Here is a 16,633-nt window from a genome sequence, read left to right on the forward strand (position 1 = left end):
AGGAGAGGCAGGGGAAGCTGAGGATCTAAAATTTTGGATTTAGGTGACTAATGTGGCAGTTACATGTTTAATTCCCTTTGTGGATCTAGTCCAGAGTGACTCAGAATCAGGCCCACAGGGCAGATCTGCCTCCAATGGAAAAGCCTGTGAAAGTGTTTCGAATTTAAGATCTTTCTGTGTGCAGAAAACCTGTTTCCTTCCGACACAAAGTGGGGAGACAGCACAGGAGCACATCTTGGGGTATCCCCATGAGAGGAACAGGCTGAGCCCTATGGCCCAGTGCTTGACTGGACACAATATTGCAGCATTTGGGCGGGGGGGCTCAGTGACTCTGTGCTGTAGTTCAAATTTTCATCTGCACACAACTATGAGGTTAATGTTCAGCCCGACTCTAGGTAATGATTAAACCTTAGACTTGTTCTCTAAAACAAATTTGCCAAGAGGGAGAGCCCAGTCAGTGTTTGAGAGGATCCTGGACGCACCTCTCTACCACAACCACTCCTCTCTCCAAGATGGGTGAAGCGCTGGTATACCTGGTGACAGGAGGATGTGGTTTCATTGGGGAGCACATTGTGGAGCTGCTGTGCAAGCAGGACTATGTCAGTGAAGTCCGAGTCTTTGACTCAGTGGCAGGCGAGGAAGTGAAGAAATTTGCCACAGGTAAGGAAATATCACGTACGAGCAATAGCCTCTCCCTTTCAAGGAAGCAGTTGCTCCACTTATGCTGGAGATAGCTTGGTGGTGGGCACAGTATAAGATACCATACCATAGTGACAGGCATGGTGTAAGAACCTGAACAGAATAGACTACAAATAGTAACTTCCCACTAAGAAAAGGCTAGCACGGGACTGAAACTATACACAGAGAGGACCTGTATTGACTTATCTACTAGACATGCTGCCAGGGGACCAATAAAGTCCAGGATCAAGCATCAGTTATGATGATAAGTAAGATTGCACTTCCTGAGCCCAGCCACCAGCTGGAGGACACAGCGCACTGGTTACCAGCTGGAACGCACAACGGCGAGACAAATCCAGCCTATCAAACAGCTCCATCCCAAACAAGGTTCTATCCCAAGTATAAAAAATGGACAGGACTACAGATGAGAGCTCAGTTTCTGGTATGCAGAACGAAATAATTGGAAGGAACCTTCTATTAGGGTCCTGAGCTTTGCCTGAGGAACTAGAGATGTCTTTTAGTGAACAGGTGTATAATTAAACTAATCCACCCCGAGCATTGTTGCATAGCTGCCTTTTCTCTTTAACCAGAGTTTATTACTGTATGACGCATTGGAAAAACAGCACCTTTTATTGGAGTCATAAACATACATCCATGCAGAACAATATGCCCAGCAACCAGTGCTCTGTATCAGTCTGTACTGGGCGTAACCCTGGGAGTTTCTGAGCTCCACTCACTTTTTTCGGAGAGGGAGGAGTGTAGTCTTGTCATTTCATCTGGTTGACAGAATGAATGCTCAGAACAAGAGGAAATTCCAGGGGTTACTCAAGGGAAGGACTCCCATGCATGGCTTATGGGTGCTGGAGTATGAGTTTTTTAGTACCACATGGGCATCTGCTGGCTGACATGACTGCCATGAAGCAGGGTTACTGGGACTACAGTGCAAATCCCCATGGAAGTAGGAGTTGATGGCCTGTCTACACTTAATATTTAGGTCAACATAGCTGCGGTGCTCAGAGGTGGGAAAAATCATCTGCCGATCTAACTCTGGGTGTAGATGCAGGTAGGTCTATGGAAGAATGTTTCCATGGACCTAGCTACCATCATTCAGGGAAGTAGAGTTCCTACAGCAAAAGAAAAATCCCTTCCGGTGCTGTGCACTATGGGATTACAACAGCGTAGCTATGCATTGTAGCTGTACTGCTGCAGTGGCTAGACTGTAGGCCTGGCCTAAGGCCATTAGACAACAGGAATCCAGGGAGTTGCATCTTGGTCTGAATTTGACTCCTTTTGTTTCAGACCAGATTTTCAGCTGTCACTAGTATGGTAACCAAAGTTGCTGACGGTGTCAGAGATCCCTTCCAGGCACTGAGTCCTGGTTCAGGGGATTCCTACGCTGCGTGAGAAATCTGACCAAAATAGACCAGAGTGAAGTAAGAGGGTTAGAAGTCATTATGGAGCACTGAGAAACATAAATCCCAAGAGCCTAGGCTTTCTAGCACAGCTGATTCCTTGACCCAACCTTTTAGAATTGCCTTACTTGGGGCCTGATCCTGACAGGGGTGAGCACCTACAATTCTGGTTGAGTCACTGGAGTTGTGGGTGTTCTGGACCTCTAAGGAGTGGGGCATTAGTGTCACAATCCGCTTATTTCCCCTGCAGCACTTGCCAACGCAAACGCACATGTACATACGTACGTGTTTGCAGTGATAAGTGAAAGAATATAGTGGAGCTCTGCAGGCTTTAAAGACCACATTCCTCAGGCTGTACTAAATAGAGAGAAAAAAAGGTCCCTCCATTGGTGCAACGTATGAGATTTGATCTCACTCCAGGGGGCCACTGAGGTGGTAAGAGACACAAGCCACCTGGGCATTTCTGTGTCTCTCCTGCCCTGTTTGATTCTCAAACTCTTTGGCTGCTGCATTTGCAGGGAGATTGGCTTTCCTGTCCCTTGCTTGATTGCTGAAATATTCATTTTGATTAAGTAGGTCACAGCTGAGTCAGTGGGACTCCATAAAGCCTTGGAATTGGATCAAAACCATGGAGGACGGCAGTACCTAAACTCTTTCTTAGGGTGATCCATGTCTTAATAGAGGGAACATCTCAGGGTATTCCAACCATGTGGTCCACCTACCCTCCCAGTCTCCTAACACCTTTGTGGCAAATACAGCATGTAACCCACTGGTGAGTGCGTCTGACAGGTCCCCTCTGCCCTAGACACACCCTCATCAGTGGGCTGTAATTGCTAACTGAGAAAAATGAGGGGAGGATTCAATGTTTTCCTAGCTTCCTTCAGTGCAAGTTAACTGCTTGAAACTAGTGGTGTGCCACCTTTCTAGGGGCCTGTAGCAAGTGCCATGGGGAGCACCAGCAATCCACAGATTTTAGCTTGGGAATGGCAGATGTAGAAGAACACTGGTCTCCTCCTGGCTGAGTTTTACTGAAGGGACATTTATGGTGGTGTAGGAGTACAGTCCATAGGAGTAGCCTGTAACTGTAGGCCCTGAACTCTGCCCAGAGGCCAGGCCTAATCCAGATAGGAGCAGAGGCACTCGCCCACCAACTGTAATGGCCAGAAAGCTGTGGTCTTGGCCACCATTCTGTAGAGGCAGCCATTCCACACTCTTGTCGTACCCTCTAAGCCCCATATCCCCGAGCTAAGGAGACAGCACTGCTCCATGCCAAACCAACCTGTATCACCTTTCATTCACATTAGAGAAAGTCCAGGAAATACAGTAAGCCAACCTCTAGCCAGGTATTCTGAACTACAGCGCAGGAGAATGGGCTAAATCCACCACAACACCCTGGTGAAGTAAGGAAATAACTAGTAATAGCTGCAGAAGTAGGGAAGTAGAGCATAGCTGGGCCAACGAGAAGGGAGAGCCCAGAAGCAGGCCCTGGCCTGGTGGAAAAAAAAAACCTTACGGAGGCAAGGAGAACTTCCCTAGCCATTTTTAAACCAACCTATAGTTCTCTATTTTATTCTGTGTGTTTTTAAGGAATTTGCAAAGAATCCTGTTTAATTTCTGTGGACTCTCGCGGTTTCATCCCTGCTAAATTCTATAGGGCTTCTTCTGTAGTGAAGTTCTGCTCCCCCATCACCAGCAACTGGGCCAATTCTCTGCTCACTTGCATCTCTGTGGCCCTGTTGGCTTCAATTAATTAGTTCAGGTTTGCTCAGTACTATACTGCATATGAGTGCTAGGCATTTTTAATGACCGGCCCTTGCCCCAATCCACAGCACGTCAGCCAGCATAGTTCCACTGGAGTGAAGGACGTACACCAGCTGAGGACCCAGGTCTCTGGGTGTAAAAGATACAGGGCCATATTCTGCCTTAATGCAATGAATTCAGTGGAGTGGTAAAGTAATACTGACAGACCCTGGTTGTCGGTAGGCGGGATTGAACCTGGGACCTCTGAAGCTAAATGAATGAGCCTCCACTGCATGAGCTAAAAGCCACATAGCTGTTAGCTAAGGCTGTAGAGCAGACTCATTAATCTCTCTCTAAGTGGTCTCGGTGCCACTAGATGGGACAGAACACCACACCCAGGAGATGTGTGGGTTACAGTGGCAAATTGCACTGGTTTGAATTTGTCCCATGCAGAACAGGGTTTTATGTGCAGGATTCTCCTTCTGCAGGAAGAGGTTTTTATTTCTGCATCTGGTTTTAAACATTTTTTTCCAGCTACCACTTGTGTGACAGTGATGAAAGGAGACATCCGAGACTACGATCTGCTCCTCTCTGCCGTGCGGGGAGTCCATGTGGTTATTCACACAGCTGCTATTGTGGATTACACAGATACTGTACCCTTTCGGGAAATGAAGGCTGTCAATGTTGCTGGTAAGCACTTTAAAGCAAGGCATTAAGTACAGACTAATAGTCACACCTCATCTGTGTGTGGAGTTGTGTAAGAGAACATGACCCATATCCGCTTTGATGTAGTGCTTTTCTACTTCCTGTAGTTCAGAAGCATCACTCAGATGGTGGATTAGAAAAGTGACCTTTTCTTCATTAGCAAGAAAGTTTCTCTCTCGGCCCCCTGACCCTACTTGAGACCAGGCAATGACATTTGCTGCCAGTTCTACAAAGCTTTTATATGTGCAATGCCAAGTTACATGGAGAGAGAGCAAAATACAGCCCTGGCAAAAAAGGCCTGAGCTACACACAGATTTTGCACTGGGATAATTATGTTGGTTAGGGGAGTGATTTGCTTTATCAATATAGTTATAGGGGTATAAACCTCAGGTGCAGATGTAATTATACTCTCATGCATTATGATTTATTAGTTATACTGCAATAGCATCTAGAAGCCCACTCATCGACCAAGACAACATAGTGCTAGGTCCTGTACAAACACAGAACAAAAAGATGGTCCCTGCTCCAAGTAGTTTACAATTACAAGAATTAAGATGACAAGGGAATAAAGCTAATGCAATCCTTGGATGCATGACCAGGGGACTCTCAAGGAGGAGTAGAGGAGTTATTTTGCCTCTGTATTTGGCACTGTGCAACCCACTGCTGGAATACTGTGTCCAGTTCTGCTTTCCATAATTCAAGGATGACATTGATAAATTGGAGATGGTTCAGAGAAGAGTCATGAGAATGATTAAAGGATTAGAAAACCTGCCTGATAGCGATAGATTTAGTTCAACAAAGAGAAGGTTAAGGGTGACTTGATCACAGTCCGTAAGTACCTACCTCTGGAATATACAGGGGTGTCTGTATGTTTTTTGCCAACTCAAGCATGGCAGTCAGGCCGCCTTCGGTGGCACACCTGCGGGTGGTCCTCTGGTCACGCAGATTCGGCATCGGTTCTGTGGGTGATCTGCCAGTCCCGCACCTTTGGCGTACCTGCTGCAGAATTACCGCCAAAGCCGCAGGACCGGCGGACCTCCCGCAGAAACGCCGCCGAAGGCTGCCCAACTGCCATCCTCACAGTGACCAGCAGCCTGGCCCCACAGCTTGCCACCCCAGGCACGCGCTTGCTGCGATGGTGCCTGGAGCCGCCCCTGGGAGTATATATATTTAATAATGGACTCCTCAATCTAGCGGAGAAAGGTATAATACAATCCAATGGCTGGAAATTGAAGGTGGACAAATTCAGATTTTAAAAAATTATACCTTGTTTCCAAACAGTAATTAACCATTGGAACAAACTGTCCTGGAGGATTCTTCATCACTGACCATTTTTAAATCAAGACTGGATGTTTGTCTAACAGATCTGTTCTAGGTAGGAATTATTTTCGGGCAGTTCTTTGGCCTGTGTCATACATGAGGATCACAATGTCCCCTTCTGGCCTTGGAATGGATGGGGGAAAAAAAAGAAAGCTATACTGATATAAGTACATTTATGCCAGTATAAGTGCGTCCACACTGGTGCCCCTTTAATTATACCAATCTAGTTAAAGCCATACCACTGTGTGTATGTAGAAAAGGCCTTACATACATGCGAGGTTGTCCTCAGTGTTTTCTCCCTGTCACTACCTACACAGATTTCTTTTCCATCTTAGTTACAAATCTGCTTAAATAAAACTGGTTCATAAATCCAGTGAACGAGCACAGTTATAAAAAAAAATGAAATCCCCATTACAGCAAGAATTTCTAATGCAAATCAGGCCACTAGCTGATATAATAGTTAACTGCAATGATGATCTTTATATTTTTCTTACTACTTGGTTAATGCTTAAGGCACCTGCGAATTACTGATGCATTCAAGGCCAACATCCATTTCTCTATTTTTGTTGTTTTCAAGACTGATGCTTAAAAAAAAAAAAGTGGCTGTATTTTGTGAGTGCAGGTAATGTTCAGAGAGACCCCTCAGGGCTCTGTTTTCTAATGGCTTTGTGAGATCCTCTCTTCATTGTCTGTTTGAAATCAGCAGTTTATTAGAAAGGGACTTACAGATCTCTGTGAACTTGGAGGGCTTTCCAGTTGAACAGAGAGAGCCTCTGAAACTAGCCCAAAGAATTAGGTCTGGGTCAACATTTTCAGAAGTGACTTGTGATTGTGACTCTCTCTGTTTTTTGGGGAGTTCAATTTTCGATTTTTAAAACGTTCCTCATTTTCATAGGGTTGCTGCTCAGCACCTCTGAAAAATCAGGCTCTGGTTAGGTGAATACCAACTGAAGCCAAAGAATGCTCATCCCAAGCAAACAAACATATATAAAAATTAAATGCAACATGCATCCAAGCAGGATCTGCAAATTCAAGAGCAGAAGCTGAATATCAAGGTATTACAGATATTTTAGGGACCCAGACTTATGAGATGCTGAATTCCTTCAGCTTCCATTGACTTCGGTAGGAAGTCACCCCAGTTCTGGTATAGCCATACACATTTTCCTACAAGAGCTCAAACTGAAGACTACCACAGTGAATGCAACTATCCTATCCAGAAGTGCCATAGAATCATAACAAATGCCACATCTTCAAAACTTTGTCAGAACTGACATAGGTACTGTCCACAAACAGCCCTGCCACAATAGTGGCTTAATTTAACTCACTATCTGTCCCAGGAAGATTGTAAGCAGTGCCTGTCACAGACTCCGTGGGAGTCAACAGAAATGGAGCAATCCCCATTTTAATTATGGTTTGGGCCCTTTGTTGGTGATTTTGTGACAAATGAAAACCAATTGCTGTTCCCAGGGGTTGATAAAGACCTTTTTCTCTCTGTTCACCCTTTCAGAAAGCAGACTCCAGGCCTCGTCCGAATCACTACAAACTGACTACAAGGCCAGATCTGACCATCCTTGCTCATGCTGCATCATCCCTTAACTCCATTGTGTAGGGTTACTCCTGGAGGAGGGCAATGCTTAGTGCAAGATAAGGTGGCAAAATTTGGCCTTGTGCTTTCATCATTGGAATAAAATATTACCGTTGTGGGTTTTTTCTAATGCAAATATCTCAGGACTCTTTGCAGCAGGGCTAGAACCATGTGTGGAATTGCCACCTCTGAGCTATAAAACTGCCCCCATGAGATCCAGAATGATCCTAAACCCATCAAACATGACAGCTGGCAGGGTATACTGAGCATCCTTACAGATTTCCTGGGACAGCTACCTCAAAAAAAGGATGATCTTGGGAAAACCTGAACAGGTGGCAATCCTAACCACCTGGGTTTTTTTTTTTTTTACCTGCACTGCCAGTGTACACAAAGTCAACCATAGTTTGTATTCAGTGTTGGCTTGCAAACTACTAAGGTGGTGGACAAAAAATTTGAAAAACACAGTGTCTAATGAGAAGGTTTTTTGCTCTGTCTAGATATCTGCAAACCACCTGAGGCTGCTGTTTGAAGGTAAATTTTGAGTTTCTGAATAGTAGCCATGCGAGTCAAGTCGCATTAAATTTTCAAGGGTAACCACCAGTCCCATATCTGGTGAGCCGCTGAGACTGAGCGATCTTGCCTAAACATCTGAACATGGTGAACCCAGACCTTGCTGTGGCTTTGCAATGAAATCTACCTGCGGGAAAACAGTCTTAGTTCAAATCTAAACCTTGACTCTGCAAATCTCTTTTTGCGAATACATCAGGAACCAAACCAATGAAGGTTATTAATCATTTTTCATTCCTGACATACTCCTCAGGTACTGACAATGTGCTGAAGGCCTGCTGCACCCTGAGCGTCCCATATGTTGTCTATACAAGCTCCATTGCTGCCGTGGGACCCAACACTCGACAAGAACCCATGCTGAGGTGAGCCCAAGCGGATCCGTTGCATCGGTCTGGTTTGTCCGATGACTGAAAGAAGAGCTTTGGAGCTGAAGCCAGCTTGGGGGGTTTTGCTTGGAGATGAGGGAAAGGCGTTTTTCCCTCCATAGTGATTCCCTTTTGTGCTGGTCCTTCCTTGCTACCATTCTCCTTGAGCAATTACAACCTCAAACATGGCCTAAATGTGAACGCTAGTGGATAAAACTCCAGGATAAAAAGTTTACCAAGTGGCATATGACCCAGCTGCATATGATCTATGTATCAGTCAGATTATCAGCCCTTCCCATTGGCCACCTACCCCTGGCCTCAAGGCCCCATTCCCCTAGATCCCCTGACCATCCTGAGCAGGTGCTAAGGGCTTGATTCTGCTTCCATTGAAATCAACAGTCGTTTTGGATCAGAACCAAAGGGTAAAATGTTCAAATGTGCCAAAGTTACTGAAGAGCCTACGCCCCATTTTCAGCAATGACCAGCATGTAGGTTCCTAAGTTCCACTGACTTTCAATGACACGGGCTAACAAGTTTCAAAAGTGCCCAAGTGACTTAGAAGCTCAAGTCCCATTCATTGACTTTCAGTAGGACTTAAGAGCTTTTGCAAATGTTACTCCAAATCTCCTCTAAGGGGGGTGGCCTAGTGGCATGTAACTATGCCCCAAATGGAACATAGCAACAGTCGATCTAGTCTGGTCTCCTGAGCGCTTGAAACGGTATTTGCCTCAAAATAAACACAGACTAAACACACAACCCAAAACAGGGTGAAAAAAGATCCCAGCAGCCAGAGACCCTAATTAATTTAACTTCATACCTGCTGGCTTGTGCACCAGGCGGGTAGGGCAAATAGGAAATTCTTTTGAAACCAGAGACCCGATTCCCCTGTATCTGGTTGAAATCCAGAGTAAATAAATGGAAGCAAGGTGGTGTAAAGTGAGACAAGAACGAGGCCCATGATCTGAAAAATGCACCAATTGCCTCTTAATGCAGCCCAACTGGGAGGACTGGCAAACTGCACAATATGGCCATGGTCACTACACTGAAAATACATGCGATGCAGATTCCCCCTGCTCTGTACTTCTCTCTTGCAGCTCCTGCGCCAGCTCTTCTTTCCTCTCTCTGCCCTCCTCTCCCCATCATTCATTGTGTAATTATATTCAACTCACTTTTACATCCTGGTGAACTGACATAGACAAAGCCTGATTAGTCTCTGGACAGGGTGATGGGTGCTGGGATAATGCTAACACCTCAGCATCCGACAATAATAGAAAATGCCTCTGTCAGTCTCAATCCCTCTGAGAGAGCTACCGCTGAGATACCTTCTGACAATGCCGCTCCAGTCTCATTAGTGTTCAGTTATCTGTGATCATTTTGAAAAGCAAGAGCATTACGCTGAGCTCTTTGTTACGGGCAAGTTTTAAAGGGGGAGGATGAGAACTCCCAACAGTGCACTGCAGTCCAAGAATCACATGCACGTTAGTTACCCTTGGTGGAGCAGTTTCGTTTAAAGAGAAAAAGATCTGAAGATACAGAAAGAAAGTAATTAAAACTAGAACTTCTAGATAAATCTCCTAATTGTCTTGAGCCTCCAGAGGCTCCTAAGGGTGGAATGAACCATGGCCCACAAATCTTTTGTTCCATGTGTTTTCTAGTTTGTCTTATGCGTCATCCATGGGGAGTGGGCAGAATGGCCTTGTAATAAAAGCACAGGGCAGAGCAGAAGGAGAGTTCAGCTTTTAATTCCTGACTCTTACTATTTATTTGTATTACTGCAGCGTCGAGCGGTCTCCATTGAAATTGGGGGCCCATTGCGCTAGTCAAAGGGTGGGAGAGAGGAACTATTACTACTCCATTTTACAGATGGAGATCTGAGGTACAAAAAGATCAAGTAACTTGCCCCAGGTCACACAGGGCATCTGTGGCAAAGCCACAAACTGAACCCAGATCTCCTGAGGCCCAATCCAATGCCTTAATCAGATCATCCTTCCTATGGCCAGATATTTAGTGAGAGAACTTGTGGCAAGTCCTTAACCTCTTGGCCTCAATTTCCCCATCTGTGAATGGGGGACAATAATACTGTACCACAGAGGAATGTGATGACACTTCACTCATTATTAGGTTAATGTCCTCTAGTAGCTCATGCTTTTTGTTCTGGGCATCCCTAATTCAATCTCCACTGTTGTGGGCAAAATGGTGGCTGCCACCCATGAATAGGGTGACCAGATGTCCTGATTTTATAGGGACAGTCTCAATATTTGAGGCCTTTTCTTATATAGGCTCCTATTACCCTCCCCACACACACACACACCTCCTGTCCCGACTTTTCACATTTGCTATCTGGTCACCCTACCCGTAAACTTCAATATCTGCTTAACCTCCACTGGCTCAGAGAATGTTCATGCCAGCAAACTCATCCGCTAGAGTATCCATGGAGGGTGGAATTCACTCCTGTGCACAAGGGCAGTGCAAGACTTAAGGCCTTTAGAGGACTCAGAGTCCCCTGGAGCCACGCATGGGTCTTCTGCTGGCAGGAGAGGGAAGGGGCGACTTTCACTCAGAGAGCAAAGCACAAAAGGGAAGTCATTTAAAACATGCAGGAAGTTACACTGACATTTTTTGCAGCATTTGCACACTGCTAAAGGGGATACAGACACACAGCAGGTAGGAAGATCGGAAGAACCAAAGCCTAACTTCCTGGGAATTACAGGAAGTACAGTGTGTGTCCATATACACTTGATCCTAATGGATGATCCCTGCTTAATGCTCCAGAGGAAAGCAGATTTTCCCTGCTCCCCCATCTCTCAAGATCTTTCCCCCTGCTGAAATTCCTTCCAGATTCCACACTGAGCTAGAACCCACATTGTTAGCATCTATGGTTTATTCACTAACCAAGCCAGGTAATTGTGGACAAAATTCCAGGGTACTGTCAAGAGGCAACCCTCTGTTATGCTTGCTCTGTCCTCCCTTTCTGTAGCTGATTATTGCAGGAGTCTGTGCTACTGATTATTCTATAGCTCTTCCATCCCCCCATGCTGTGGGCCTCCCCCTCCTTCACTCAGGAGTAAGTTAAGATATCCACAGCTAGGCTGGGGCATGGGCTGCTCCTTTTAGAACAGCAGCAAAAAACTCCCCAGACTGCATCCATTTGGGCCTGCTCCCTGCAACTACAGAAAAGGTCCTTGCAATAGCCAGACAACTGGAACTTCTTTGCCTGCCTCCCAAGAACAGGATTTGACCATGGCATGGCAAGTCAAAATATATATTATACTATATTTATTATATTAGAATATAAACCAGCTGGTATTAACACTTCCATGCGATCACCTAATACTGTATACAGCCCTTTTATGTGTCTACTATGCTTGCAAATGCCTTATAGTTATTAGAATTGGAAAATTAAACAGCAACTGCTCCTTCTAATTTATGCCAGGTAATGGGCCTGTCTCTCTCTTTTAGCTGTGAGTGTTTTTATTCTTTCTACCCTTTATCTTCCTGGGCCACATTCAGCCATTTGTGGGTTGCTAGAAAAGCCGAGTCTATTGTTTTCAGAGGTGCCTACTTCTTTTGAAATATTATTTGCTTCAGTCATTGTATGTCGTGTGGCAGTGAGTTACACAGGTTAATTAGATATAGGCAAAGCTCACCTAAACAAAAACGAGAACAAACCAGAAATGATACAGCCCAGTGAATATGTTTTGTTCATACTCCGGGCTGTTGAGACCTCAGACTCCCCCAGTAAGTATCAGGGCCTCATTCTCCCGGATTCCCAAGACGTGTAATTCGTAGGCAAAGGTGAGATGTTGCCTAGCAGCTTTGTGGCAGTCTCTTGTAGTACCCTGATCACTTACTGCTTCTTTTCATATATCTCAGAGGAATAGAAGACACCAAGTACAGTGGGGAAGTGGAACTGCCTTACGGGAAGACTAAGGCCATGGCAGAAAAATTGGTACTTGAAGCCAATGGAAAAGAGGTACAAAAGTCAGACAGCAGCCTCAGTACCATAACATAGAATTTACAGAAGACAAGAGCCCATGATTCTCTTAATACAATCCCGCCACTCAAAGCTGATCAACTACAAACAGCTGCAGTTTTGATTTCACATAGAAAAGCCTTAAATTGATTTATGCTGGGTGTTCCCACGGCATCATAAAGCAAACCGTAACGCTCCAAGGCCCGGATTTGGCAAAGCGCTTTAAGCACATGCTAAAATTCCATTGTAGTGAATGCCACTTACGACTCTTAAAAACTTGCACTTGGTCTGTGTTAAATTATGGCTGTGAAACATGGACATTCAAGCAATCAATTATAAAGAAACTACAACTTTTTGAATTCTGGTGTGTTAGAAGAATTCTGAACATATCATGGATAGACCACGTAACCAGTGAAACTCAGAAAATGCTAGTTAAAGATCTTATGAAAAGAAAGATTTGATTTATAAGGTATATTTTAAGAGGTTTAGTGGGTATGTTTGCGGGCACTGGAAGGGAAAGTTGATGGCAGAAGAACACGAGAGAAAAAGATCTTGAATAGACAATGTGGAACCTGGATGAATCAGCAGAACTATTTATTCACAAAGAAATAAGCAGAGGCGTGTATAGAATGGCCTACCAGGTTTGCAAACCTCCAGGAATGGAGATGCCTCATAGGAATAGAATATTACTTAAGCATGGGCTTAAATACTTTGCTGAATCACGGCCCAAGAGACCACATTTACCTTAATATCCCATGTAAGTGGATATTCAAAAGTGCCTAAGTGAAATAGGAGTCTAAGTCCCAATTTCAAAAGGGCTGTCCACACAGCATAGTACACCCGAGCTCTGACTCAGGTTCAGGCTCAAGTCCCTCTTCTGTCCACGCAAATCAGTCTCACTCGCGTCAGCAAGTACTCAGAGCCCAGGTTCTCAGACCCCACTAGGAGAGTTGGGTCAGAGCCAGAGGCCCACTGTGACTGGGGTCCAAGCCTTGTCATTTTGCAGTCTGGATACAGCTCAAGTCACAGACCCAAGTCAGAAGGTCTTCCCAGTGCAGTATGGATGCATAGAATGGCTGAGAGGCCCAGGTGCAGCAATTGTAAATCCAGGTTTAAATGCATTGTGGAAGCTCAAGCACAGGCTTGAAAACACTGAGTCCACAAGCCCGAATGCCCTAGAACTGGGCTTAGTGTGCTGTGCAGACATTCCTTAGGCACTTGGGTTCCTAAGTCTAATTGATTTTCAAAGAGACTTGGGCATTTCAATGGGAGTCAGGTGCCTTGGCCCTTTTGAAAATCCCACTAGGATGCAACGTTAGGCACCTGCATATCTTTGAAAATCTGGCCCCAAGTGCCTAAATCATTTCTGAAAATGGGACTTCACAGTGTTTTTTCAAAAGTGCCTAAGCAGTTTAGTAGTCTTTATTTCCACATGACATGCTTCTTATTTAACAAAATACCAAAATACTATGGAAGATGTCATCTTTGAATCCATAGCCTGCTAACATTCTGTGTGACCTGAAGAACAACCCTGTGTAAGCATGAAAGCTTGTCTCTCTCAGCAACAAAAGTTGGTCCAATAGAAGATATTACCTCACCCACCTTGTCTGTCAAACATTCGGTTTTGATTTTACAGCTAAGCAATGGTGGCAAACTTGCAACATGCATCATCTGTCCAAACACAGTTTACGGGGAGAAGTATCTGGTTCTAAAGAACTTGCATACCTCAGCCAAAGCCAAAGGGGGTGTGCTGAACTACCTGGAACCCGAAGACACAGAACGTAATTACACGTACGTAGGTGAGTATGTTGCTTTGACTCCTTTACATGTTTTTACCAGATTATTTTTAAAAGGGTCAGTCTGCTTTTTGGCCAGGAGACTATAATACACCCTGCATAATGTTCCGACGGTGAGTAAGGAGTGTAAAGAATGAACACAGAAATAATTTTATAAACTCTAAATAGGGCTGGCTGGAAAAAAAAATTAAGGGTTTTCAGGGGAAAAAAAATTAAAAAACAAGATTTTGTTCTAATTTTTTGTATGGAATTTTACTCTTTTTTAAAAAAATGAAAAATCCTTTAGAACATGGAAAAAACTTGCAAGAGAAAAAAAAAGGTGTGTGTTGGGGTGATGGTGGCAGAAATCTATTTCTTCTACCAGGGATGTGGGGGGAGGGGATGTGGGGAATATTCCGGGAAGGGAAAAAAAGCAAACTCCTCAGAATTTGAAAACGTACTGGTTTTCAAAACAAAAATTTTCATCTCCTAGAAACAAAATATTTCAAACCAAATGAAATTTTTAATTTTGCTTGAAAAGTCCCGCCTCTTCTTTTTAAATCCTGCTGTTAGATTAGGGGTGGGGTGGAGACATGAAGGCGGAAAGAGACCAACCAGTTCCATTTGTAAAGTTTAGAAAATATTCCTTGAGGAAAGAAAAGAGCGACTGAATTTAATAGGGATTAAAGCAACAGGATTCTATGGAAACTTAAGATGACTCTGTACAAAAACCTATAGAATTTAACACAGAAGAGATCCTTTTATCGGTATGATGAACCGTACTGTAGCAGGGATAGAATTATTCAGTAAGTCTTCCAGATTTAAGAATAGAGTAATCTTTATGGAACCCTCTCACATACCTATAGGAATTCCCCCCTCCCCATAAGGATGGAATTACTGGGGTTTGAAACACTGTTAGAGGAGAGTCAGGCCAAATAGGTTAAGTAACTTATCCAAAGACATGCAGCAGAGCCAGGAATAAAACCATTGAGTCTAATCTGTCTCTGACTATGAAATATTGCCCCTTCATTTCCCATGAACCAAAGTCACAATGGACACTTCTGGGCCATCTCAAAAAGGGAACTATAGATTGAATGGACCTTGGATAGTTTGGGTCCCTCCAGAATGAGGTTGGGTGACAAAGGTGACACAAGATTGAAAAAGATGCTCTACCTATGAAACATGCAGATGTGGGGCATGCATTCAATCTAGCGTAGAAAGCTCTTGTAATACATGGACCAAGCTGGCTCCTCCTCCATTCCTACTCTCCCTTCTCCTTCTCCAGGGAATGTTGCATGGATGCATGTGCTTGCAGCCCGGAACCTGCAGCTGAAACCAGACGTACTTGCTGGGCAGGTGTATTACTCCTACGATGACACCCCAACAAGGAAAGGCTTCCTAGTGAGATATCAGCTGTTGTCAGGGATGGACCCCTCAATCAGGCTGGGCTCACGCATACCTTTCTGGAAGCTATGGTTACAAATATACTTTTATAGGATAATCAGGATCCTTTTGTACCCCTTTTGGAAACCACAGCCCTTCCTAAACTTGCCTCTGCTGAACACAGTAACCACCACCTTCTCTTATGAGACAGACAAAGCCTTCAGACATTTCGGGTACACTCCCCTCTACAGCTGGGGAGAGAGTAAACGTCGAACAACAGAGTGGTTAAAGGCAGCTACAGACAACTCGAGATCCCATCAGCCCAACAGGAAGGAGACCTAGATGGCACTTTTAACACAAAGAGGGCTTATTCCCTTCAGTGAATTCCATCCGAATTTGGTCATGTGCATAACTTTCCCACTAGGAACCAGGCAGAGATCATCAACTCATTACACCTAGACTAACCCAGAGCAATAACTTCCAGCTACTATTATGTATCACTTCTCCACTCCCCAGGAGCCATAAACTTAATATGCATTTTCCATGTGACAGCAGCAGACATACGGGAGGCCACGTCCCACAGCCTTTACTCACTTCAGTAGCCCCATTGGCTTCGTGGAATTTCGTCGGAGCAAGGAATGCAGGGTCAGACCTGTGATTTGTGAGGCTGACTTGAATCTTTGTACAAAATTATTTTTGGTAACTAATTTAATTCCACATCCTGAATAAGCTACATCCTTTTCCAACAGCAGGACTGGCACTTTTAAAGTGATCTCAAATAGCCATTTTTTAGTTAGTGGACTGTCTTTATTTCACTCAAGACGCAAGAGGTCTTTAATGGATAATTCTTAGGGGGATGAGGAGAACTCAGGAAATCCCCTCTCAATTTTAGGGTTTTAGATATATATAGCTATAGGCTTTCATCACTATCCTTAGAAGCAGCTTTCACATCTACCTTTTTCCAAAATCCTTTCTGCCACTCAGCTTGTACAACATTTTACCTTTTAAAAAAAACAAAAACCCCAGAATCTAACATTGTAACAAACAAAAATTACCTTACAATATCTCTTGAGGTGACAACTTGTCAGTTTAGTTACATTCTTATTTATATGGTTTGATAATTGATGTCA

General features: G+C 44.2%; 1 protein-coding gene across 1 annotated transcript; it reads left to right on the forward strand.

The window, feature by feature from the left end:
* The first annotated feature begins 512 nt into the window (after positions 1-512).
* LOC115636655 (3 beta-hydroxysteroid dehydrogenase type 7-like) lies at positions 513-15,845 on the forward strand. Its single transcript, XM_030537023.1, has 6 exons — positions 513-660; positions 4,365-4,520; positions 8,261-8,369; positions 12,246-12,345; positions 13,982-14,144; positions 15,406-15,845. The coding sequence occupies exons 1-6, from the start codon at positions 513-515 to the stop codon at positions 15,843-15,845; spliced, it is 1,116 nt and encodes a 371-aa protein (XP_030392883.1).
* Positions 15,846-16,633: the final 788 nt, after the last annotated feature.

This window comes from Gopherus evgoodei, chromosome 17 (genome assembly GCF_007399415.2).
Source record: "Gopherus evgoodei ecotype Sinaloan lineage chromosome 17, rGopEvg1_v1.p, whole genome shotgun sequence".
Taxonomy (NCBI): Eukaryota; Metazoa; Chordata; order Testudines; family Testudinidae; genus Gopherus; species Gopherus evgoodei.